Source organism: Pezoporus wallicus, unplaced genomic scaffold (genome assembly GCF_028554395.1).
Source record: "Pezoporus wallicus isolate ANWC-B61680 ecotype Strahan unplaced genomic scaffold, APGP_CSIRO_Pwel_v1 contig_6155, whole genome shotgun sequence".
In the NCBI taxonomy this organism is placed as follows: domain Eukaryota; kingdom Metazoa; phylum Chordata; class Aves; order Psittaciformes; family Psittacidae; genus Pezoporus; species Pezoporus wallicus.
Window position 1 is genome coordinate 1988072 of NW_026637610.1, and position 26599 is coordinate 2014670.

Here is a 26599-nt window from a genome sequence, read left to right on the forward strand (position 1 = left end):
AATAGTGAATTATAACCATGATTCCTATTGCAATGAATGAAATCATGATTGTAATGCCTGTTTGTTACACTGAATCAATCACTCCATGCGCTTAATCTGCCTTAGGTTATTTATGTTAACTTATGCAGATTGTGTGTATGGCTGAGGGCCGTATATACTCAGCTGCTATGAAGTTACTGAACTAAGGTTTGTACAGTCAAGAAATGTCTTCTTATGTCATTGATAGATTATTCAACCCAATCCTTTTGAAAGATGAGGATACAAAAATGATAATGAAGACAGATGTAGTCCTCCCAGGATACTATAAAGACAGAATCTGAACTAGGAAAGAGTTTGTCTTAATATAGTTACAAAAAATGAGTATAGGACACAGAGACCAAAATAAAGCAGCTAAAGCCATGCAAATCAAATGTATAATAGTTAGTGAGAAAACAGTTTCATATTTCTAGAAAAATAATTTCAGGAAATGATTGCCACATAAAATGTTATTTAGATGCATGTTTTCTTATTAAATTAAGATCTCTCTTCTCTGACTTTTCCTTAGCACAATAAAATCATAAATTACAACCGAATAAATCCCCCAAATTTGTTGTTCTTATTTTAATGCCTCTAGGTAATGCCTTAGCATATCATTCATTTCTGGGTGAAGTTACTTAGATTTCAGTAACATGGATGTTTCCAGACCCTGTGTTGGTTTACGAGGAGCTCCAGATTTATCTGTCTGCCAGCACAATTTTTAGAATATAAAGTGTAAAAGGAGCTCTGCTGAGATGGGTCCCTATGTGATACATTCAGTCTCTTCCCATGCTTGAGACTTCTCATCTGTTTTCTGCCTACGGCTTCAGAGGGAGAAAAGGGGATGATAAGCCAAGCAAATTACCCTTTGGAAAATTATGTACTGAAGGAAAGAAAAGCACAACAGCAAAAGATAGTTCTTGGTGCTTTACAATTTGTCCTTCTGATAAAAAGTGCTGTTAGAAAATACATTTGACTCCACTGGTATGGTTCAGCCACAGGAGTCAGTGAATGACAATGACAGTGAATAAAGAAAACGTTCTCTGAAAAACCTATGAACATGTGAAGAATTACTTTTCTTCATACCTCAAAAGAAGTAGATTTTATATTTAACATCACTATCACACTACAAGACCATATGGTGGAAATAAGATAAAATCAGCTGATATCTTTTCATAGCGCCTGTCCTGCTTGGAAGCGTTATTTGCCTGAATCTGTCACTTCATCTTAATACTAACCATTTTTAATGATGAAGTCACGCATTCATGTCTCATTTTAGTGCTGAGTAATTCAACAAGCAGCTGCATATTTAAAGTTCAAAATAACTAACTTTCTGTACATGACTGAGTGTTATATGGAAAAGGAAGGTCTAGTTGAATGACCTAGCCGAGACTGCAGCCAGCTGCACTTGGGATTTCAAAATGTATCAGTCCCTATTTGTCTTGTGACATACTCAGTGTATATCCACAGATCACCAGGAGGAGGAAGAAAAAAAGTCCGTTTTCTGACACATATCTTCTCCAAAGCATGATTTTCTGAATAGCAATGTTTAACAATAATTGAAAGTATTTTAATGTACTGTGGGGGGTTGATCTTGGCTAGCTGCCAGACTCTGACCCAGCTCTGTTCTCATTCACCCTTCTCAAGAGTATGGGGGAAGAAATATAGAAAAGCTCTTGGGTTGAGATAAAGACAGGGAGATTGCTTGCCAATTACCATCACAGGTAAAACAAACGTGGCTTGAAATTGATTTAATTTATTGCCTATTAAAATGCAGTAGGATGATTAGAAACAAACATAAAAACACCCTGACCTCCTCCCCCTTTTCTTCCCAGGCTCACTTTCACTCTTTCACTCCCAACCCTACCTCCTCCCAGGACAAATGGCACAGGGATATGAGGAACTGAGAGTTGTGGGGCCCCCATCCTCAGTAAACTTTGTATCATATGCATATCATCTCATAAAGCTCCTTCCATGCTGTTCAGGATTGTGTACTTCTGCCTCACAGTCATGTGGAATGTTTTATTTCTTAAACACATATAAGAAAAACAAATAATATTTAAAAATAATCAGAATGTTGAAACCAAAATGAAGGTACACTACAGTGTAGCTCTCTGAAAGCTACTGATGTATATACCAGCTTTGGCATATATTGCTCTGCAGACATATTAGAAAAATACATGGGGAAAGGTCTGACCTTACTGAAGCAAATGGCACTCTTAAGTGGAGCTGAGTTTTCACACATTACTATTCCATAGCAAAATTTTATTGTCAGTGTGGTTTTATCAATGTCATTTGTGTGCATGTATACATATTTATGATTTTCTCAAGTGATTCTTACTTAGACACATACCAGCTCAGCCCTGTGTGTTTTGGTCATTGACCTCAATAGATCAGCTATATTTCTGACATGAAAATTCTTGTTGGAATTGCAAAACAGCTTAGGCTAGCAACATGATAGTAACTATTATTCCAGATAATGGTATTCCTAAATTGAAAGTATTGTAGCAAAAAGCCTATTGTGTGCTCTCATATTTAGCTCTCAAAACAGCTTGGGTTGATTCTGATACTGGAAATACCCGTTTTAAGTTGCAGAACCGTCAAACGAATGTAAGATTGCAATACTTGTGTAATGTGTGTAATTGGTAGGCCACTGGTGTGTAGCTCCAGTTTTATTTAGTGTAATCATTTGAACTATGTTTCTCATACTGTGTCATTTAAACTGTTTTCACTGATGATTTATCTTAGCTGAAACGCAGCAGTCTCTGGGTAAGCTGTAAACAGCAATGTAAAATACTACTTTTTTTCAAATGAAGGATAGTAACAGAGCCAGCCGAAACTGCAAGGGAGCTCAGAACCATTGGCATGTTCACCAAAAGTGTAAAATGATACAGTGAGGATGGTTAATACTTTTTTTAGTAAGAATAACACCATGACATACTTAACAGACCTGTTGTCACTATTGGAACTGTGTATCAATCCAACAGTGCAGTACCTATGAATACTCTCATCTCTGTGTACATTGACCCAGTGGGTAAAACACCACCACTACAGTTATTTCACACATTCCTCTCACCATATAAACTTCTACTGTGGAGTTTTTTTTGTCTAAGTAATGACAATTACTGCTTTGTTTCAGAGGGTTGATGTAATTGCAGGACAAGAAAGCAGTAGTTCAGGAGACAGCATTTTGTTAATCTATTAAAACTGATTGTAGGGTTGGCCCACTGAAAATTTTTATAAAAGTGCTGCCAATATGTGGCTTCCTATAAAAAAAAGAAGAAATAAATAAATACTAAAACCTTATCAAAGGTATTTTCTAATCCTGCCGTGCTTTGCTTCTCTATGACTAAGCATTTGGCATACCTTATAAGATGTTGTACTTGGTACAGTTTCACTTCTGATAATTACTACCAACCTCCTTAACCAATGTGAAGAGTGCCTTCCTTCCCCCCTCCCTCTGTTCTTGTGACAAGACTAACCTCAGCTGTGCAGGGGTTGGTGGCATTTGCATGTGGAAATGCACTAATATGGATGTTTTTCTTTGTGTGTGCATCCTTGCAGTGTTGTATACCAGGATGGATTTTATGGTGCAGACATTTATGTAAGTATTCATTGATGTGCATGCTGTCCTTGTACATTACCAGAGTCATTCTTTTTACAAGTTTGCTGCCTAGCCTGACTCTGTATTGTCTATTTACCATCCCTTGCCTGTCAGAAAGAATTGAGAAGAATATCTCTCACATTGGAAGACCTTTCTGTTCATTACATCTATCATTGTTCAGTGGAGCTGAATTAACTCTTCAATCAAATGCTGAATGAATGCAAAAATATGTGAAAAATGTGTGTGCATGTGTGGAGGGGTGTCTCCCTTCAAAATTGAAGTTCAAAGAAAAACAAAACCAAAGCAGAAACATCCTGCAAATCCCCAGAAACTCATTTTTAAAAAATGAAGGCAAGCAGAGTTTTATTAATACTTGAAGTATGAAAATACTTTATGGAGAGAGGTAGGTTTCCTCAATCCAGCAACCCTGGGTATACGTAAGTGCCAGGGTAATAGAAGAGCTGAATTACATAGTAAGCTTAAGGTACAGCTATGCATTTTCTGTAATCTGAGTATATTTCCATCTGCTCTTTTAAAATCCACTTATTTCAGTTTAAAGGAGTAGAGACTGCTTATGATATAAGAAGTGACTATATTTGTTAGTAAATGTTTATAGCCTAGATCCATCATTATGGACCAATTCACTTCATTGGTCACCAATTTCCTTTTAAATAATATTTAAGTTTCTTACTGATACTGAATTTTTTACTTTGGGTGTATGCAAAGAGGCTACTTATGTCTGAGTATGCAAGAAGTTGAGGCTTAATTTCACTCTTCTAAAATAACTAATTCTTATATATGTAAATGGAAAATATTTTAGTCATACTCAGTAACCTTTCACATTTGTATTATTCTGATAAAGCAGTCTGGTCCTAAGTTACAGGTATCTTTATTTCACCAGACAGCTTTCTCTACCTACTTGTACTTCTGTTATACTGTCTCTGTTGAGATACAAAGAGATGGATGAGTTGAAATTGGTATGAATATTAAAAATTTAATAGGTAGTATAGAAAACATTTGTTGTATTCATTAGCAGCAGAAAAAAAAAAAAGTATTTATGGATGAAGGTAGGTTTTGGTTTTTCTGATGGAGGTAGAAGGGTTTTGATACTTACCTGAAAATTCATTTGTGTAGGTTAAAACATATATTTAAAATAAATTAGCATGGGTCAAAATTCTCTCCCTGTTTACTTATGTACTTAGTTATGCAGTCTGTAACGTATTGTTTGCAACACACAAGAATCAACCATTTGCCAAAGGCTTACTCAGGTATAGTATGGTGCTCTGATCTCTCAACACAATCCTGCTGAATTTTTGAGCTATGTAGGAGAGATGGTAGAGGGTGGAATTCCTTCAGGTGTGGTTTCCAATTTCCATAGTTCTTCAAACTGCCAAAAGAACATGACATTCATTTTGCTTAGTTTACCAACCCCAAATTCTGAAAGGTGACAAGTCATCTTTCTCAGGATTGCTGAGTGTGATAGTACAGGTGGTAACCAACTGCTAATGTAACAGTTTGTCCTTTTGGAACCCACTGCTGCTGAAAACCAGGAATATCTCTTTTTGTGATTGACAGTACTATTTTTAGGTGGCCTCACACCCTCTCACAGACTTCAACATTCTGTTTCCAAATGGAAAGTGCTTTCAGTGAGGAAGATACAAAAGAAATTACAAATTTCTAGTGTAGCCTCAGCTTTGTGGTCTGGAATAGTCATGTGCATTAGGAAATAGAATAACTATACTGGTGCACTGCTTTTCACTCAGTTGCAGCCTTCTATTTCTGATTGCATTTCTTAGTTTTCTTAATGCAACGGGATGTTTACCTTTGCAGTGGTTGACAGAATTCAAACACTCTTCTGGAAATTTTTTGGGAGACTTCTTTTTTTTTTGGTTTTGTTTTTTTTTTTTGATGTTGTTTGTTTGTTGAGGGTTTTTTGGTTTGGTTTGGGTTGGATTTTTTTGTGTGTTTTGGGGGTGGTTTTTCATCATGTACAAAGCTTCTTATTTTATAATTATTTTTTCTTCACATCTGCTCGCTCTTGCATATAAAACATTTTGTAGGGAGGGGGAGAGAGAGAGAAAACTGGTATAAATGAAAAGAAACCCTGCAGTTCACAGTGTATTAGTTCTTAGTGTATTTGCAGTGGACTAGTCACTTCTTAAATCCCAGTTTATTATGACAGTTATACTTGGCTTTTCATTTTAAGTTCAGTGCTGAAGCTTTGTGAAAGAACTATGCTCTGTGAAAAAAAGGAGAAAAAATAGACAATGCAGGTTTTAATGGTAGATTCTATAGTAGATAATATAGATTTAATAGTATAGTAGATTATAGTAGATTTAATAGTAGATGTAGGGAAAGGAACCTTAAAAATACTGTAGAAGGCAAAACAGAAGGAACACAGTATTAAGAAGTGAGACCAAAAATATGCATTAACAAGTATATCAAAGTGTGTTTCATTCTGATATGATTACATTGAGGACCAGCAGTAATATAGACCATGCTGTTGTTTTCGTAACTATCAATATAGATTTTGATGGTTGATTTTGTGGGAAGACAAGAATGATACTGGTTGGGTCAAAAGTGCATGGGGAGCCAAGAACAGGAAATAGCCAGAGTTGCTTAATACTAACAAGGGGAATATAAGAGAACAGAACTATAAGAACAAGTGGAAAGTACAGACTAAAACAAAAAATCAACAGCCATGATTCTAGATGTAATCTGTATTTCATGTCGTTCTCTATGGAAGGTAATAATGCTTCTGAAATAGCAGAGATATTGAATTCCTTTTTAAATGTGCCTTTGAGTGGGTAAAATAAAGGAGATTATTAGGAACTAAGGAAGACCTTTTAAAATTAAGTATTGATTCACTAAGAGAAAAAGTCATTAAAACAGAATTAAGGGTGCCTGCCAGCAAATATAGGAGTTCCTAGATGAAGATTGACACCTATGAAAATATCAAAATTCACTCTACAAAATGGAGCAAAAATAATAACATACATGGAAATATGCAGTTAGAATAATAGCTTGACACTATTGCTCTGTTTCATCTTAAATCTGATTTGTTGGGTTTTTTACCACTGTCATAAAGAATGTGTTCAGAACCTGTCAGTCTTCAGTCCACAACTTAAATGTGAAAAGGGAAAGCAATATGAGTAACATCCAAACTTTGTCATCAGCAGCTTCAGAAGTCCCTTGGTTATACAGTTGAACCATGTACATTAGTCAGTCTTACTGTTCACAGCAAGATTTTCTAACCTATTCTCCGGATGCTGGACCTGTGATACTGCAACAACAATATAAGATTTTTTTCCTAAGATGCCAATCAAGAACAAGGCGTACTTTTGTGATCGGGGTAGGGAATGAGATTATCAGTAGCTACTGCCATTGCCTTTAGCTCAAAGGTCAGATGGTATTGAGGGTGAAGTGCTTACATACTTCCCAAGCAAAAAACAGATACAATTATCAAAGCAACATTCCCTTGATACTAGGTAGAAGACCATTGATGCAGTCAGAATCCCTGAAGGTGCAGTTCTAATGTGAAAAGCAAGGATATGCAATTAATACTGAAGTCCTTCTTTTAAGTACCAAAGTGTTTCGTGTTTTGTAAATGAAAGAATGTGCCATTTCTGTCACAGAACAGAACAGTGGAGAAATTACTTTTCCAAGGGAAAAAGAGTTCCCAAGTAGCAGTGGGTTGCTCCTCCTAGTGGTCCATGTGCTGGATCATTATGCGATGCCTTTTTAAAAGTTCTGGGATCTAGTGAAGAATGTCTTTTCACCTCTCTGATCTCCATTTGTGACATAAACAGTACATTCCAAAAAAATGCTAGATCAGTCCTGGTGACTGTAGTTGTTTGGAATTAATACAGATGGTGTCAGTTTGGATATACTTCCAAGAGCTTCTTTGAGGCAACAGCTACCTCTGGAAGCCCAACAGAGAATTATCATGAACATTTCATTTAGGTTGGCTTGAGCCATCACAAAGAGGTGATGGATATTTTATTTTTAATTCTCCCACTCAAAGTTTTGCTGCATGAGCAGAACAAATACTGTTTAAACCTCAATAGCATATGAGTATAGGGAGAGGAAATTACTTCTGTTTTCTGTATTCTGAAGGGTTAGGTATAATTCATGCCTGTTTTAGACACATTCCTCTATTTGTAGCTAATAAGGCAGGTATCATTCTCAGTACTAGAGAAGGTTTTGATAAATTTGCGTTCACACAGTACTTGGAGATCCTGGATTGAAAGGAAGTATAGGAAGTAAAATTTAGGAAAAAATTACTCTGAGCATTCACATAGAAAGCTGGGGCTGTTCAGCCTGGAGAAGGCTGTGTGTAGACCTCATAGCAGCCTTCCAATATATGAAGGGGGCCTACAAGGATAGGATGCCAGAGAGGGACTCTTCATCAGGGACTGTGGTAATAAAACAAGGGGTAATGGCGTCAAGCTTAAACAGGGGAGATTTAGGTTAGATATAAGGAAGAAGTTCTTTACTGTGAGAGTGGCACAGGTTGCCCAAAGAAGTGGTGAATGCTCTATCCCTGGCAGTGTTCAAGGTGAGGTTGTACAGGGTCTTGAGCAACCTGGTTGAGTGAAGGGTGTCTCTGCCTGTGGTAGGGGGTTGGAACTAGATGATCTTTCCAACCCTAACTATTCTATGATTTTATGAAATATGTTAGTAATAGGAAAAGCTAATGAGAAAATGCCCATCATATAGAGTCACTTTGTTTACCTTTATCTGTGGTAAAAACTGACAGTACATCTGAGATCAAGATAAAATAAAAGTTCAGGTATTTTAGGAGGAGGTGCACACATGTATATACATCATTTTGTAATCTATGGATGTGTGTTTGTATAACTCATTTCTGTAGGAGTTATACTTACTCAGATATACAGACTTTATTTAAAAATTCAGATGCATTTGATTTCCTGTTCATTTCCATTTTATCATACCTGATATAAAATTTCTATTGTTTCGTTCTAAAAATTATTAAGTTTCTCTGTAACAATTGGCTACTGATCTTAAATGGATCCCATTGCTCTTTTTCAATTTGCCTGAACCACAGAGAGTTATGAAACATCAGAAGGAAAATTGTAATGTGTGGCTCTGGAGAATTTGTCTGAATTCCTTCCTTACATTCCTTCTTTCCTAACTCATTCAAATCATTTCATTTCTGATTCTTTATAGAGCAGTATTGCAAGAGCCTGTGTATGGCAGTAAGTTACCACAGGTATGACATGCAGACTGAGGGAAAAAAATTCATTACACTGAATTTAGACTCTTGTAAAGTCATAATAATACTCAAATAATTATGAGAAAGTGGATTCTGTGTGTATAAGTGATAAGAATAGACAGTTGCATTTTATTTTCCAGACTCTTACCACAAAATCACAGATATTCTTCATATCCCGTGAAATACACAGTTACTGTTTTGAGTGTCTTGTTCAGTATTTTATGCTTGTGAGATAAATCTCTGTATCTGAACTGTGAGTGTACTGACTCTATACTTAATTTTGTAAGACAACTTAAACCGCTAACATTGTGTTATCGTTGTTTTGGAAGTATCAAATATGGGAGCACAGATAAAACAGCAGACTATTTTTCATTATTTTAGCTGAATTTGTTATTTCAGCTGAATCTGCAAGGTAACAATTTAAAGCATAACAGGTACTTTCTGTTTGAATGTATGGAGTGAGGGGGGGAAAAAGCATTCCTAAAGTATTTATAAAACATAGGAACTGAAAATTATTAGTAGTATGTAATTGCTATTTTGTTCTAGATATTTTATTTTGTAATATAGTCTAGGGCAAATACTTATTTAAATAGTTATACTTGAGTACTACGATAAGTATTTATTGTAGTACTCAAGAGGTGTACATGTAGTGAATATCACTTGTGTGTTTTTCGCCTAAGATACCAACCAAGTTCATAATTAGAAAATAAAATAGAACTCATCACAGAAGTTTAGAGTTCAGGGGGTTGAATCAGTTTTCCATACTGATCCCTAATTTAAAACATTCTGTTGCTGCAGTGATAGATCATCTGAAATAACTGAAACAAGACAATAGCAAAACTTAGTACTGCAGGATTCAAACCTCATAAAAATAATATGCTTAAGAATGTTTTTTTACAGGATAGCTTACGTTAAAAACATGAAACCACGACATGGGCTGGTAGGGATTTATGATTCTCCTGGTAAACAAATGCATCCTGGATTTTAGTTCTCCAAAGAATTCAGGCAAATTCAATAACTTTGATCTCTTTTTATTTGTATTGCTTTAGACTCAGTCTTTCCAGGCATCTCACACATGTCATACTAATAGTTGAATTGAGCTTCATTGTTCAGCAGCAGTTCTTTGATGAAACCAAACCATAATGTAAACATAAAAGGAATCTAATTCTTATATTTAGGGAACAAGAAAGGGTCTGTCTTCATAGACTGACCAATTTAGTTAAATAGATAGTTTAATTATGCAATTAGTTAAAGGCAGAGCCTTCCACCTGCAGATTTAAGAATAGTCAGTATGTGAACATTGGGTCTTATTTTTATCTGATTTATAACACCAAAACTTCTCATGGAGGGCCATTCTCACTTCTCTACTGCAGTGTCATTGTGTATGTGACTGGATTGAAACGAAGTGGCTTTCATATTTAAATCAGGTGGTTTAGAAATGGGCTACAGGACAAGTGAAGGAGTCATGCGTGTTGCAAACAGAATTGTGTCATACTGCGGGATGACTTCCACTCTGCCACACGTTTTCAGGACTGGATAATGAAAACAAGTTTTATATCTTCTCTGTACATTCACTATTTGTACTTCCTCATACCAGCACTCAGGGGAAAAGGGAAAGGAAAAAGGAATCAAAATGATAGGATGCTATATTTCGCACTCAAAAACTAGGAGGGGAGAGTGGATAAATTTTTATAATCTCTCTCAGTGCTCCTTTTAGCAGAAGCCAGGCTAAATGTGCAGTTTACATTATCATCTTTCAGCCTTACTGTTTGGTGGCTCAGTTTCCACTTGGTGACATTATTTGACATCTGGTTGCCTGTATGCACATACCTGCAAGCAATATGTGCCTATTACACATTTTTGACAGTAATAGCCTTCTATTGGTTTATAAAAATTAACTGATCTAAAATGGGAAAGTATTTAATCTCAGTGCTTCCATGCTTGCACAGAGAAGTAGCCTGCTGCAAAAGAGAGGGCATATATATTATTATATGGCATTATGAAAGCACCTGCCTTATTCCAGTGCTTGTGTGACACAATTGCTGCTGGCAGGGAGCTGACCAAGAGTGGGGAGGTAAATGTGCTATCCTCTGTGTTAGCACTTAAAAAACTTAGAATGTTCCTCAAGTAAGTTGAAAACTCAAAGCCTGGGGTTTCTGATGAGCTGTCAGTATATGTAAAACATATGTTTACTCTTAGGGTGATGTGATGCTATCACCTGAATGATTGATTTCCAAAACCGACCTGCTTCCAATCTTCAAACCAACAAAGGTTTATATGTGTTTGGGATGAAAGCAATTCTGACAAGCAAAGTAGTAGAAAGGGAAATAGCTTGTAAAAGTAGTTGAAATCACTTTTCTGAAAGGTGTGAATTCTGATTTGTAAAGTCAAAATAGAAACCCCGCAAAAGTTCCTGCAGTAAAAATGTACTACTGTTACAGTAGAGGTTGACACATCGTAGCCTATTCTTCATGCTTCAGCAAAATACCATGTATGAATGCAGCCGTCCAAAAAGAGGGGGAAAGAAAAAGGGAGAGAGGGAGAGGGAAAAATCAATCCGTTAAAATTCACCAAAAGAGTGAATTTTATTCAAAGCTGAGTGATCTGATCCTTTCTTGTTCAGCTCTTTGTTAAAGTGGGAGAAGGTGGGAGAAGAAATACGGAAGTTCCCTGTCCCAGAGGATGGTGGGGTGGTGAATTCTAATTGGGATGTAAATTGTGTTTGTGTTATCTGTGGAGACTGGCCTGTGTTTGTTAATTGGCATGCTGAGATCATTTTGAAATGGTTGATATAACACCGTAGTCCATTGAACAGGAAGCTCTGCTGTTTTCACAGTTTGATAATCAATGCATCACTGCACACAATTCCTTTCAAATGTGTGTTTGTTTGTCCTGTTTGCTTAATTGAACAGCTGGAATTACTGTTACATACAACTGAATGTTAATTCATGGACGAAGAGGATTTTGCTGCTTCATTATAATTTTATGTAGAAATTGGAAACCGATGAAACATTAAGTGTTAATTGAGTGCACAGTTTCGTAGGTTTAATAAACCAGGCATGATAAATCATATTTTGTACAAAAAATAATTGATTATTGGCTGAGGATTTCTTTTTTAAGTTCTGCACTGCTTTAGTAATATACAGTACGCGTCATTCAATTGCTGTTTGCAAACTTGTGGAAGAATATAGTATTTTCTTGTAAAAAACCTTATGTTGATGCATACTGTTAGTTGCTTTCTCCTGATCTCTGGGACAAGTCTTAAAAATTACAAGTTTGTCATGATAAATTTTGCTTAATGATTCACTGAAATATTTCCTATGTGTTTCACCCCTTAACTGAGCTTACAGCATGAGAGTACTCTTTTAGTTGTTGCTAAATTTTGTGCAATGTTATTAAGGGTGCTGTAGCAATCCAGTTAGAGCCTGAGTTTGTGTTTCAGGGTGGTTATGCTGCCTACCGGTATGCCCAGCCTGCCACTGCCACTGCAGCTGCCTACAGTGACAGGTAAGTCCTCATTTACTGCTAGTAAATATTTGACTAGTGGAAGTTGAAGATGATTCTATGAATTTGCCTTGTTGAAGTCTCATAACTGTCTTGTTGCTCTGCAGATAATTGTGATATCTAAAGCAGGCTGTTTTATTATAATCCATGAATAGCCATAAATTGAGAGATTTTAGGCCTTAATTGAAAATCAGGCATAAAATGTGCACATTCCCAAGCTGTAGATCATCCACTTAATATCTGTGACCCTTGTACAGTGTAGATAAATACATGTACAGCTTCATGATGGTCTGCTACTAAAGGTTGTTATTTGTCTTAGGAGTATTATTTCAGTTGATTTAGAACCTGAACCTATTGAGTGTCCTCAGTTCTCATTGACATTGTTTTAGTCAGTGGAAATTGAGAATGAACCGTGTCTAAGTTTGAGCTTTCCAAGGCTCAAGATTTTTTGCCATTTGATTTCTGTCCAGGGATTTGATTTCTTTTAAATAGTGATAAAAAACTAAGTTATTCTTCATTTGCTCTGTATTTTTAGCCTCAAAATGTAAACCACATTTGGTGGAATTAATAATAAAAGATTATTAAAATCTGCATGAGAGAAACATGTAAAGATTTAACTTCTAAAACCTAAAAGTGATGCCAGATAAATTAACTTGTCTTCTTGCAAGACAAAAATTGGGACCCCCTTTGAAGTCAATGTCTAAATTGCTGCTGACTTTAGTAGGAATAGGATTTTGTCAAATTGCATAAAATTAAGTCTTTGCAGTATGTGGACATGATTTTGTAATGAAAAGATAGAATATCATATGTTTTCTTCACAAAGTGTACCCTAACAAAATCTATGCTATCCATAATACTTTTCAAGTATTTGAATAGGGTACAATTGTAAAGGGAGGATGTGTATTGTGAAGGACAGACAGTTGCATATATTTTGCTTCACATTAGCAGCAGGAAGTAAGGTCACACTTCTCAGTTCCTGATATGAAAAAAATTCCCTTGAAATCATGGAGATAATTTAAGTCCTGAATGTGTATTGAAAAATTTCTTTAGATGCTAAATTAGACATTATTTAAAATGTTTCTGTTTCTTAAAGAAATCAACAGATTAAGACATTTCAGTAAACTATTTGTTAGATTGAAGTGCTGTTCATGGATTCTGTATTTTTAGAACAAAGTACCATGGTATGAATGTTACAATGCTATGCATGCATATTTGCCTTTCAAATGCTTATCTTATTATGAAGATATATTTTTTAAAGTTATGTGAATAAAATAATTTGCATGTATGGCTGAGGCATGCTGTGTCAGACAGGTAAGCAAGTTACTTTCTATTAATTTTGGATCAGTAATATCAACTAGATATGTGCTGTATGCACTGTGTTCACAATGTGCTATTTCTACTTAGGGTAACCTACACAGGTGAAGCGCTACTCAATAGTTTCATTTCATTTCCACAAAGGTGTGTTAGCATGTCGCAACTCTATTATTTTTCTGTGAGCTTTTAATGCAAAGCAGTTCCTGCTTCTAAAAGATTACTAAACTTAAAGGACAAAATTATAAATTACCTCCTGTGGTTAGTCATTTTTTGCCAGATAGCATTCAGGTGTCCCTGGATCATTTTGTAGGATGTTTATTCCTATGAATAAATGAATTTCTGAAAACCTATCCATTACATACAGTAACTGAACAATATCAAGATATCTTAAATGCTTTAATTATGAATTAATGTACTTTCTCATAAAACAAATCAAATGCTGTAAGCTAAAACATTAGTTGATCACATGTTCTCTTATGGGTAGAGAGTCAACACTACAAAGAGTCATGCTGAGAAAAAAAGTAAAGGATTTGTTTAAGAAGATAGTGCTCTTAAATACCGTAAAGGAAGCTTGAGATGGCATCAGTAGTAATGCAGGTTTACAACCCTTAATTACTTTTTGAAAAAAATGTCTAATTTTCAGATACACTCTGTGTATAATTAGAATTGTAATAACATGCCTTTGCTTGCATAAATATCTTAAATGAATTTTATATCTTTTGGATTTTTTTTTTTTTAATTTAGCTTCTCCTCTTAAATGTGGTTGACCTTCATCTTTGATCAGCTTCCCACAAATGAATATGGTTTCTTGTCTTAATTACAAATACTGTAACTGAATTTCTTGATGGGAAAACTCTAAAACTAGCATAGAGAATAAAATAAAGAGCAATCTGCTCAAACATTTCTTTGCATATGGGAAACTATGTGCAAATGTGGATACCTCTGATTACCCACAGCCAGTTTGCTTAATTTGATTAGCTTTCCATTTTTAATGAATTTAATTCAGCAACTTTCGTCAATTACTAATATTGAAAGTACTGAAATATAGTTCAGTAACACTGCTTGTTTCTTTTCTTCTCAATGTAATAATCATCTGCTGTCCTCTGGCAATATTGAACATTCCGTATCTCCCTATACACCACTCTTATTTAGTCTTTGAGCTCCTTTTAATTTAATTACATGAAATACATTGCTGTTTATGTGTAAACAATGCCCAGAAAAATGAATTGAGGACCAGTGAGTGTGTACCATTGAAGCAGTGACATATCATGGAAATACTACTTTATATTAATTTAAAAAAAAATCAAAAAGCTTTATTTTTTTATCACAGCTTGTATAGATAATCAATGCAAATGTTCCATATTTGACATACTTCTTAAGCCAGGAGATGGAAAGAGGAAATCTTTAGGTTGGAGACGTGTTTTGGTAAATTAAAAATAATGGTTGACAGAAAGATTTGATATTCCAGAATCTATACACCAAGTCAGTGGATTATGATCATTGGAAGAGAGCTCTATTGTGAAGAAATGCAATGGTATCCTTGTTTGTCACAGCTGGAAATACTGCTGGAAATAGGCAAAGAACAAATATATAGGGGAGAATCAGGTGGCAAGGAAATCTCATGAAACAAATCAATGCAAATCCCTACATATTTCTTACAACAAATCGTGTACTCCTAAAAGCAATTTCACAGTGGAGGTAGACCTTATAGGTTTCTCCAGTCATTTCTTAAGACTGTAAAACAAAAATAGCAAAACAAACAAACAGGTACATTTTGTTCTGTTTATGAAGCAATATAATAACTGATTATAACTTCAGACAAATTTAGAAGTGGACTTTATACCATGTGATCTATCATCATATTGAATTGCATTTAAAGATTCAAAGTTCTTTGCAGAAGGGGAACAAACAATAATGTTTAACTTTCCAATATTTAAAATATTTCCAATAAATTTTCCAATTCATAAAACTTATAAAAGAGGACCTACTAGTTTATATATGTACTTCACCATTCTGGAGCTTTGCCTGCCAAACTCCTTAAACAGAGTGTTTGGAAAAAATTAATCAGATGTCAGTAAAATGTTTGTGCAGCTTTTATTCAGCTTTCATGGAATATTTTTGAAAATAAAAATAAAATAGTTGTTAGATTTCTCTCCAAGTCTGAAGTTAGATAAGTAGCCAACTCATCAAGTTTTATATTTATGAGGTAGAACAAGTCAAAGCATGGCAGTGGGGCGTATTGTCATTTTGTCATTGCATGTTCACTTGATGTTGCTACTATGTCTGTAATGCTGTATTGGATTTGACAGATCCATCACATAGCTCAGTGAATGGCTTGCTTGAATTAAGCCTATGGGCAGACTTATTCACATTGGTTGGCTATTGGTTTTGTGTTTTATGATTTGATTATTGCATCTTCGATGGGAGTAAGAAAAGTGTTCCTTTCTTGCATATTAACTTTGTCAGCAATATTTATGAAAGTGTATATGGTAGTATAATAAAACCAAACCCCAATAACAGTAAACTAGCCTTGTCTGAAAGGCAGTCATTTCATTTGTACTGCTTGCTAACCCTGTTACACTGAATAGTGAGTTATGTGTGTTTATATATGTATAATTGTGTATTCATATATATACACACATTCCCCATCCATCACCCACCTACAAACACTTACCCCCTCACACACATATGTGCATATTTTGCTCTGACTGTAATTCCTTTTTCCTAATAAAGAGTCAGATTAAGTCTCACTAAAAACAATGGGAAGACTCCCATTGAATTCTTTGTTGTCTGGATTAGATCCCTCATCACTGGAAGCTGACCTCTTTTTTTTTTCACTGATCTTTTTTAAACACAAATAAAGCATATTCAAAAATATTTTGCACGTAACACTTTGGTTTGATTTTTTTTTTTTAGTATTGGTTTGTGTTACATGTTCTGTGGTCATCTACAGGATTTTATCTGGAATTAGAGACAGGAGATCTTGTCATATGGAAGTTGTGTACCTTTACATTTTTAACATGCCTATGTAGGGTATTCACTTTTATCAAGGTACTAGTGTCTACAGAGATACAATCTAATGTATTTTCCACTTCTGTTGGGGCAAGTAATTCAGAATAATACTTGATATTTGTGGTCAAAGTATTCAAAAATAGAATATTACATATTTTATTTAATTGGAAACATACTTATTAAAGAATGAAAAAATAGAACAAAGAATAAAAGTACACAAAACATAAAATGTGAACGTAGATGGAGGTGATTTTTTGTATACGGTAGACTTTATGATCTATTTCACAAATAAACAATGATAACCACTATACTTTTATTCGAAATATATTCTCTTACAGAGGATTTTACTAGTGACTATACTAAAAATTCAGGTTACAAGAGCATATAAATAGAAGAGCATCTTCAGTCAGAATTTAATCTTCCATTTAATAATTTTATAGAAGGATAAATATTTTTAAATGTAGTACTTCATGATCATACTTTCTGAGATTTAAGAAAAAGACCTTCTATACAGTTTTAATTTCTAAACTAATCAGGTTGGAAAGGAAAAAGAATAGAATACAGTGATAACTTTAGTCTTTCTTCAAATCTTCAAACCTTCTGTATTTTGCTGTACAAGTTGAATCTTGAGAAATGGACCAGTTTGTGGGACAAGATGAGGGATAAGCAAGAATTGTACAGCCCATATTCTAGGCTACTCAAATTTTGAGAATGAAAAGGATCAGTTAGCATCTTGACCAGGTGCAAAAGTTGTGTTTACCTTTTGTAACAGCAATAACATAGCATATATATAACACTTTTCTTCTTCAGCACTTAGGGTTGATGTGATGATGTTTGCTTGGTCTGTTTTTTTATGGGTACCCTCTATGGTAGCTAAAGCTTGCTTATTCCCTGGTACTGCAAATAAAAAAGAAATAATTCACTTTGCTGTTGCAGAGAGGTAATGGATTTGGGCATCTGCCTATTAGGCTTATATGTTTTTATGTCTGTATCTGACCTATGGCAAGCTAGAGGATCACTGGCATCATGTTAATATTTCATAATCTATATTCATCTCTCAGATCACAGTTTTGGGGATGACTGGAGTATATGACTCATGTTATAGCCATAACAGTATCCTTTAGTGAAGGAATTAAAAAGCGACTGATTAAGTATATAGAGAGAATGTAGTAGAAAAAAAACATAATCAGAAAGTTTAAAATTCTATAAATGAGTTTCATCTAGAGCAATTTGATAGGAACTTCCTGAAATAAAAACGTATCGCATAGAGCACTTTCTAATGATTGAAACACTGTTCATTCTAAAGTACTGAATAGAGAATGCTTTTTTTGAGAGACACAGTGAATCATATTAATGTAGGAAAACATGGCAAACAATTACATTTCATAAAAGTATAGTCTCCTACCAAGTCTGTTTATATACTTTTATATACTTTGATATTTTAATATATTCCTCTAATATTTGGTAGAAATAATGTTTTCTGATACTTTAAAGGCTTATTCACCAGTATGAATATCACTAATATTCATGTAACTATTAAAACTACTCTACTAGTCCAAAACTGAGGTAATACAGTACTGAAAAAGCATAGGGGTTCCTGGCCCAGAGTGATGGCAAACACCAGTTAGGAAATGTTTACCATGTCAGAGCTTGTATTCTTCATATTCTGCTTCTACTTCTCTTTACTGTAATTTCTATTTGCTGTAGCATCAGAGAATATTATCAGAATCCCCACAGACAAAGAAGGGCTTGGCTATTCCTATAAAATCTGTTTTGACATCCATGCTGGAAATGGGGGGGGGGGGGGGGGGAGGGGGGGGGAGGGGAAAAGAGAAGGTAAAGGAATACTGAAGCCTAGATTTCTACACCTGGCTTCCTAAAGTGCTCCAAGTTAAAAGATGTTGATTGCTTTTGCTGCCAGCTTCTTCTTGAACATAGTAGGAGCTGCAAAACGCTTATCATAAAAAATACATATCAGTGCACCTATTCTGACATTTCCATATCTACTTCAGTAGCCTTGCTTTCTTATTGTTTAATACATCTAGCCTAGATAAGTTTTAACTTGGGAGTTTCTTTAAAATGAAAGTTCACAGTAAATAGCTGTGATTATATTCTTTTGATTCATTTTTTAGTCATGCTTTTTCTCCAAAAAGGGGACTTAAAAGGATTGGTTAACATTTTTTAATTAGGAATGATCTCATTAGTAGCTCATACTGGCTTCTTCACTCTTACAGGTTATTCAAAGGAAGGGTGACTTTTAAATTTTTAAGTGTGTTGTATTCAGCAGACTGGATAAATATGGAGTTAGGGAGTTGCTAAAACATTGATTCCTAATCCAACAGACCAAAACTCTTGCAGTCTGTTGGGTCAATGCCTGTAACATGATAGACTTTAACAGTTCCTTTGGACATGTCAACCCCTAATTATACACTTTTTAGTTTTCAGATCATTGGCTTGATAGACCACAAAGAGGCAGATTAGAAAGTGCTGTAAGTGTTGTCAACATGAGTGTTCTAAAGCAAGAAGGAAGAAGAGCATTGTGAAAGAGTCAGAGAGAAGATGGAATGAAATGTTATTAATACAGAAATATTAAAATACAGAATTAAGTGAATATAGTCTGCATGGATTAGCCATGTAATTTGCAGTATGTTTTAGACAAGAAGTATTAGAAAAAAATTGAAGTAACTGCATACATTCAGAAAGAGGCAGTTTCACTTTTGCATGTTTTTACTGTAGTGTTTCCCACCTCAAAGGAGTGTAAAGCATTTGATTAGTTATTTAAATGGATACATTGTTTTTTTCCACATGCTTTTGGGCTTGTCAGGTTTCTAATACTCTAGGAAGTTTGTAAGAATACTGTGCAGCACTAGTGGGAGAGGAAGTTTATCCATGTAACCTAAAGAACCAACTTTTTTTGTGAAGATACTATAGGATGTTTCATACACATGCAGAAAAAAAGTCTTTCTTTGAGCCAGGTGTGTACCAGACTCTAAACTTCATTCTGTGTTTCTTTGATGAATTTTTAATAATACTGGCAAGTTTTTCATATATATGGTATTTTAATTAGAAGATGAGAAAATTATGTTGTCAAGTAATACATAGTCATTCAAACCTTAAAATAATTTAAAGGTAAAGAATTGTTGTTATTCATAATTGCTAAAGAAATTTATAATTATACCTCTCTATATTAGGAGATTTTATTGTGGATAAAATGGTAGTTACTAGTAAACCATAATAATAATTATGAAATCAGAAACAAATATAAAGTATATTTTGACAAGATGCTGTTTTAAAGATGACATGTTATACGTAAAGAATAAATCCCTCAACAAAATTAATATATATCATGTGTTTTATTGGATAAAATCTTGATTCTTTACACAAAGCTGACTTCAAAATTTTGTACTCATTGCCCTAAAGAGAGTGAAAATATGTCCAAAATATAGTAAACAAAATTTTCCAATATAAATAAGGAAACTTCAAAAATAGCCTTAATTAAGTAGTCCTGGATCATACTGACAACAGTTTACACTGCTGACACAGAGACACAGAGCACTTCTGAAGTAAAGTACTGGGTTATTTCTTCAAGGATTGATGTTTCGTGTGTAGATTGTGTTAATCGGAGTGAAAGGCAAATAATCTTAGAGCAGTTATGCCACTGAGATCAGTATGAATTCTACTACTGATTTATGTGGTGTTCAGAATTTCACTTATTAGTTTAGGTTTTACTTTAAAATGTTAAGATCTACTTTAAAATCACCTGTATTCCTCTTGCATATAAATATGCGTATCTATATGATGTATACTGTGTTATTAATAATTTATATATGTATATGTAATCCTTCATACATAGAAAAATTCCACTGATACAGCAGGGAGTAGGAATTAGAAAGCAGTATATTTGTATGGCTCTGATTTAAAAAATAAATAACCACACCTTGTAATTTCCCTAACATGCTCTACAGCATTAGTATTAGGCTATGGTAAATCAGTCTGTCTCTTGTAGCATTTGAATGGGGTTTTAAGTAGTTCAGTAAAAGGGCTAAATAAGATGCCTGCCCATCATAAGAGCACAAATTATGAGAAAGCATTTTCTGTTGACCATTTTTCTCTTTAGTTTTGTTAGTTGTTTTGTTTTGTTTTCCTGTTTTGTTTTGTTTTGTTTTTTACCTCTGCATAAATGGAATAATTCAGGCACATCACTGGTCTTGGGAGTGCAAATTTCCATTAGTGTCCAGAAGAGAGGGATTTTTTTTGCCATTTTCCCTTTTTTTTATTTTTTTATTTTCCTGAAGGTGTGCTTTTCACAATTGCAGAAGTATTTCATCATATTAAAGTTATTCCTGTTCAGGAAGAGGTGTAACTAGTGACAGGAGAAAATTTAATGAGCTTTCTAAACTTTGCTGCCTCCTGCTGTCTCTGGCAGTCTGAATTACATTAGAGACATATTGTCATTGGCTAAATCATGCTGAATTGTCCTGTACTGAACACAAAGACGACACAGAAAGCAAAGGTGACTCACCTTTCAGTTAAGGGCTTGGTCAGGCTGACTGGAAGCAGGGATCTCTTGCCATTTGAGACACCCTAGGGCATGTGGGACACCTGTGCAGGCAGAGGTGATGCAGGACCTTCTGGAATGGCAGCTGAGCACAGGCAGGTAGATGAGCTGCCTCCACTTAGGCAGTGAAGGTGAGCTTTAGTGTTTTCTGTAAGGTAATATTTACAGAAGTAGTTGCATTAATTCCTTTCTGTGCATACACTTCAAAGGCATGCCTCAAGATTTCAGAAAGAGCATTTAATAAAATGGTCAGGAATGATGGAGATGGGAGATGTGTTATCTTCTGATAATAAAAGCAGAATACCTAAGTGAAAGCAGAATACCTGTGTCTTCCTCTTTGTCTTGGTGTTGTTAGTAGCTAGATTGAACAGGCAGTTCTCGAGAAAAAAAAAGAATCTCTGACATGTGAGAAATCAGTCTGAAAGTAAAATATACTTTCCTAATGCGCATCAGATCAAACAAGTTCCTCTTGTTGTTGAAGCTTGATACCACATGAATTACTTTCTACTTATATTTTTATTCTTCATTTAATATATATTACAGGTATGGCTGTAAAGTTTAGTTGTCTTTGTGTTGTGATTCAAATGCAATGAGTATGGTACTGAACTTTGATCTTACAGTAATGGGAATATAAAGCATGATAATAGCAAAACCAAGCTTACAGTTGTTATATTAAAAGGTTTTAATTCTTCAATAGCCTTAATATTTAAATTTAGGACATGAGGAGGAGGGAGTTGGGGAGGACTTAATAAACTCTGAAACTTTGCCCATACTTAAATATTACAAAAACTATTCAGGCAACCAGCCATCAGCTACGTTATAATTCATAGTGACAAAGCTCTCAATTAGAATCCTAATGAGAGCAACAAAGCCTTAAAGTTTAGAGCATGAAGGAAAAATAAAGTGGCTTTAATGATATAATAGGTGCTGTATAGTTAGCACCCAGATCCTTGGAGAATAGAATTTGAAATAGCTCCAGTGAAGTCAGTGCTTTCATTTAATTCAATTTTACCAGCTGAAGTTCTGATCCATGAATTCTGAGTACTGACTGTATTTGTAAATCCCATGATGGTCTTATCGGAAGTAGTCAGCTGATTACCTGTAGTTCAGATCTTCCCATTGTAACTTCTGTTTAGAGTTGTGTTTGCATTCATCTGAATTTCCTGTGTTCTGGGGCTTTGCACTGTTTTCAGCAGTTACTGTATTTGGGAGGGGCTTTACCCCTGTGTTAAGCAAAATTATTTCTGTCTAGTTTTGTGAAGTTAGTGAGCAAAGTCCAAGAATTCTGGTCTATGAAACATGATCACAGTATGTTAGTGGATTATAATTTCTTCTGTTTCAGATTTCCTAGAGTTAGTGTGATTATTTTTAGGGAGGTCCTGATTTCTTAAAATCCCACTTAACATCTATCGTGGCTTCTATATTATGGAAGCTCTGGGTCGCCAAGAAGAGGGACTAAAAACTGGGAGAGCTGGGTTTAATCATGTGCTGTGTAAAATACAGTGTTGAAAAGGCCGGCTGTTACCCGGTGTTTTAGGCAGAAGATAGGACACAGAGAAAGAACAGTCAGTAATTTGTCCCACATGCCCTATAAACATAGGTTCTATGGGTTTTTACACCCACAATGCCCTAAGTGTATAAACAGACAGAGCTGTGAGTACTTCTGTACATCCAAAGAACAGTGTGCCAGTGACTGTTGGAGGGAAAATGTGGTAGTTGATGGGGTTTTTAGGAATATGTAGTAGCACAAAGACAAGCATGTCTTTTCCCATGATAGGATGACTTTATAGAAACTTTTGGGGGTAGCACTCAGGGTAACAGTTTATCCTGAAATTAGGTTGGAGTTGTGTTTCATGATGGTCAGATCCTTCAAGTCTAATAAAGAGCATCTGAGACCCAGTTATTGAATCTCTTCCTATCTTCCAGATTCTGAATTTTCCAACTAATGATAAAGTAACTAAGTCACAGTGATCCAGGCCGGATCACTGGTTAGGTCTGTACTGTGCACCCAATCTCTCTTATGTTTTATGCTCTTTCTGAGCTCCACTGTAAGTTGCCACTGACCTTTAAAATAAAGTCTGTTTAGACGTAGAAAATGTCATAGATGCTGTATGTGGAGTTATCAGAGTTTCAGTATTTAAGAAAACTTTCACTCCATATTCTCAGCGAGGAAAAACTCCCAAATTTCCACTTGAGAAGGAGCCTAAAATTCAGTATTGTATCAAAGATGGTACAAGCCAAAACTTCTCTCTGTTCTGGTATCTATTTGACATTACACTAGCTGAGATCATTGCTGTTGGTGTTTATGAGGATGGGAAATGTTAAGGGAATTCTGGAAAAGTTTGAAGGAAAGTCATAAATGTTCATTAAACAGAAATACTGTTAATACTCTTAATTTTTCCTGACAGAGCATGTAAAATACATGTACACTTCAAGTGAATCAACCTCACCGGAATATCAAATATCTCAAACTGGAAACTAATCTCTCAGAAGTAGGTTAAAAGCCATTCAAAGAGAGTCAAAACTATTTAAACATGCTTACAGAAAATACACCTGTAGAAATAAAAGCTAAAAATACTACATAGTAATTACTAATTTTTGACATGTTTCTACTAAACTTCATATATGTAACCTTATGAAAGCTTAAATTCAGCGTTGATGTGCATGTAGCTTCTGTGTCAGGTCAGCATGTTTTAGAAGGAATGTATAGAAGTTTCTTCTCTACAACTTCAGCACAGTTAAGGTGACTTGCAAGAAGCAAGACTGTAATGACAACTCTTGAAAAATAGGAGATCCAACATCTTGGTAAGGGAAAGTACTGACAAATATATTTATGAAATATCTTAGGCCTCTTAATTAACTTGTGGTAGTATAAACATGCTGAAGAAATTAGTCTATGGTATTTAAAAATATATTAAAAAGATGAAATTGGACAGTCCAGAAAGCCTGATTTCTGTAAGTACATAACATTTACTGAAGTCATTTGTAATTAGTAATATTTTCCACTAAGTAGTTTGTATAATGAAAAGGCTTAGTCAAGATTCACTTAAATTTCTGTTCTTAACTTGCTTCACTATTTTGATTTAATACTTTATAATCTAAAAGTCTTTCAGTTCAGTGGTGTGCTTTAATTTGGAACAGGGTACTTTCAGTCAGGTGATAAAGTTGAACCTGGAATGTTACACTCTTTGATGTTTGATGATGAGTACGGTTTTGATTCTGACAGTGGGACTTTCCTTGGCCTCCTCATGCCATCACAAAAACTTTCAAACATGGTTTTATAGTGCAAGCCTTGTCCCTGCCTAAATGTAAATTACAAGTTTCATAATGACTGAAAATCATTCCTCAGGGCATAAGCCCTAATATTGCTTATCAAGGGCGTTGTAGTGAAAGGTCTCCTGTAATAAGAAGTGCAGTACAGAGAGATACGTATAAAAAATCATGTTTGGTTTTTTTTTCCAAGCTACCCTGTGAAAAAGATGCCAAGATGGAAAATGCTGACAGAGGGTTGCAAAAGACTCCTCTCCTAGAGGTGTTCTCCATTCTGCCACAGATTGCATCTTTCTAGGGCAGCTTAGCAAGATGCCAAAATTCACATGTGGAGTTTCTTCACAGAAGTAGTTCCATATATTAAAGAGCCATAATGAAAATATGGCTTGGACTCTAGTGATTAAAGATTAAAAACTACAAGAATTTTATGCTATATTATGGCCTGGTTTTGCCATACTCAGAGCATCAAGGAGAGAGAAAGCAAGCACCTAATGTATCGGATATGCAAAAGAGCTGATAGGTTTATGTCAGATCTGGGGCCTTCAAGGAATATATTTGTTATGAGTTTGCCAAAGGGTCTGTGGGGAGCAGAGTGAAGGAAATTAGAATGTATTTGAACCTTTTGAAAATTGGGGTAATATACGTATATTATATTTGGTATTATATAGGTATATATGTAAAATAACTACCCAAAATAAGAAGGTGCATCTAAATCGCTTAATACTACTTTTGTTATCCTCCCCTTTCTTTCTGTACAAATTCAGGAAATACATCAGATGTTTAAAAATGTGGGGTTTTTTTTCCCAACATTAAAAATATCTTTATGACTGTAAAAATCTGTAGTAATTTTCAATTTACTAGAAGAAATAAAACATTGATATTTAGTCTTGAAAGAAGTAATAGTATGCAGAAATGTTTGCCCGTGGGAAATAGCTGCTCAGATGAACCATAGTATTAACCATAGCTATTTTGAATCCCAGAAGTACATTTTCATGACCCGCAGTGTCTGGGTTTCCATCAGAGACCTCAGGCTGCCAAAGGGTGGCAAGCCAGCACTGGCAAGTTGAATATATAAAACTGTACATTCAGATCAATGTATTTTGTCATGCTACTCTCGCAGTTTCTTTTCTTATTGTCTATTTTCCTTGCAACCAGTAAAAACTTTTAAAATTTTATTTAAAGAAGAATAAGATATCTGCATTTTAAATGTGTGCTCTTTTACACTGAAAGTATAAAACAATGCAGTAAAAATTTTGTTATATACTTTCACTGTTAATATACAAATTAAATTATGGAAGCAATTCTGTATCTTATTAATTGAGCAGGACTTACTGTATAATAAAGTCGGGTCCACTTACATTTCTTGTATCTTTTTGTATCAATAAAAAGCATAGCAGTGATGGGGAACATGAAAATTTATGATGCATTTTAGGTTGTTTCGAACATCTCTCACTTGTGAGGTTTTTAAGCCTTGTATGCTGAATACAGTTAGTGCATAAAATTGGTCTTTAAAGGGAACAACCTTAAATTTGCAAAGACTGAGTTAGGTTAGCTGCCCTTTTCCAGGTCTGCTTTTCACGTACTTCAAGATAGAATATGCATCAGCTTAACTCAGGAGGACCCTTTTTACAAACAATGGGGTTGCTCACTATAAGGAATAATTGATTTGGACATCAGATGTGATATATGTGCATAGTGACACCTCTGATAATCAATTCTTCTCCTAGGACTATGTATAGCATTTAACTAAATAAAAAGCTGCCACTATAAAACATTAAAGCCATCAAAGTACTAAACCAGTTTCTTGGAATTGTTACAAATAACACCTAATTAGTTATAAAAAATCGAGCTGGCTTACTGAATTCACTCCAGCATCTAATCTTGCTTTATATTCTCACAGTTGCTATGCTGACTGATATGCAAGTTTCTCCTTTTAAAACTGATATATGGAGTTGTAAAATTAATTTTACAAAAACAAAATAAAGGGAAAATAGTATATTCCTATGTAAACTGAAGCAGTATAACAAGGAATGTTTGTGGTAGATGTTTTTTAAATAGATATCACTTTAGGTTAAATTATTTTTTA

At 34.8% G+C, this 26599-nt stretch overlaps 1 protein-coding gene across 40 annotated transcripts in view; it reads left to right on the forward strand.

Moving 5' to 3' along the window:
* RBFOX1 (RNA binding fox-1 homolog 1) overlaps positions 1-26599 on the forward strand; it is a 1274017-nt gene that overhangs the window by 1229278 nt on the left and 18140 nt on the right. For 36 of the 40 annotated variants that reach the window (XM_057406604.1, XM_057406608.1, XM_057406616.1 and 33 more), the window contains 2 exons: positions 3580-3619; positions 12298-12362. In XM_057406604.1, coding sequence (XP_057262587.1) covers positions 3580-3619; positions 12298-12362 — 105 coding nt within the window. The remainder of the gene's footprint in view (positions 1-3579; positions 3620-12297; positions 12363-26599) is intronic. The other 4 variants (XM_057406605.1, XM_057406606.1, XM_057406603.1 and 1 more) reach the window with 1 other exon arrangement.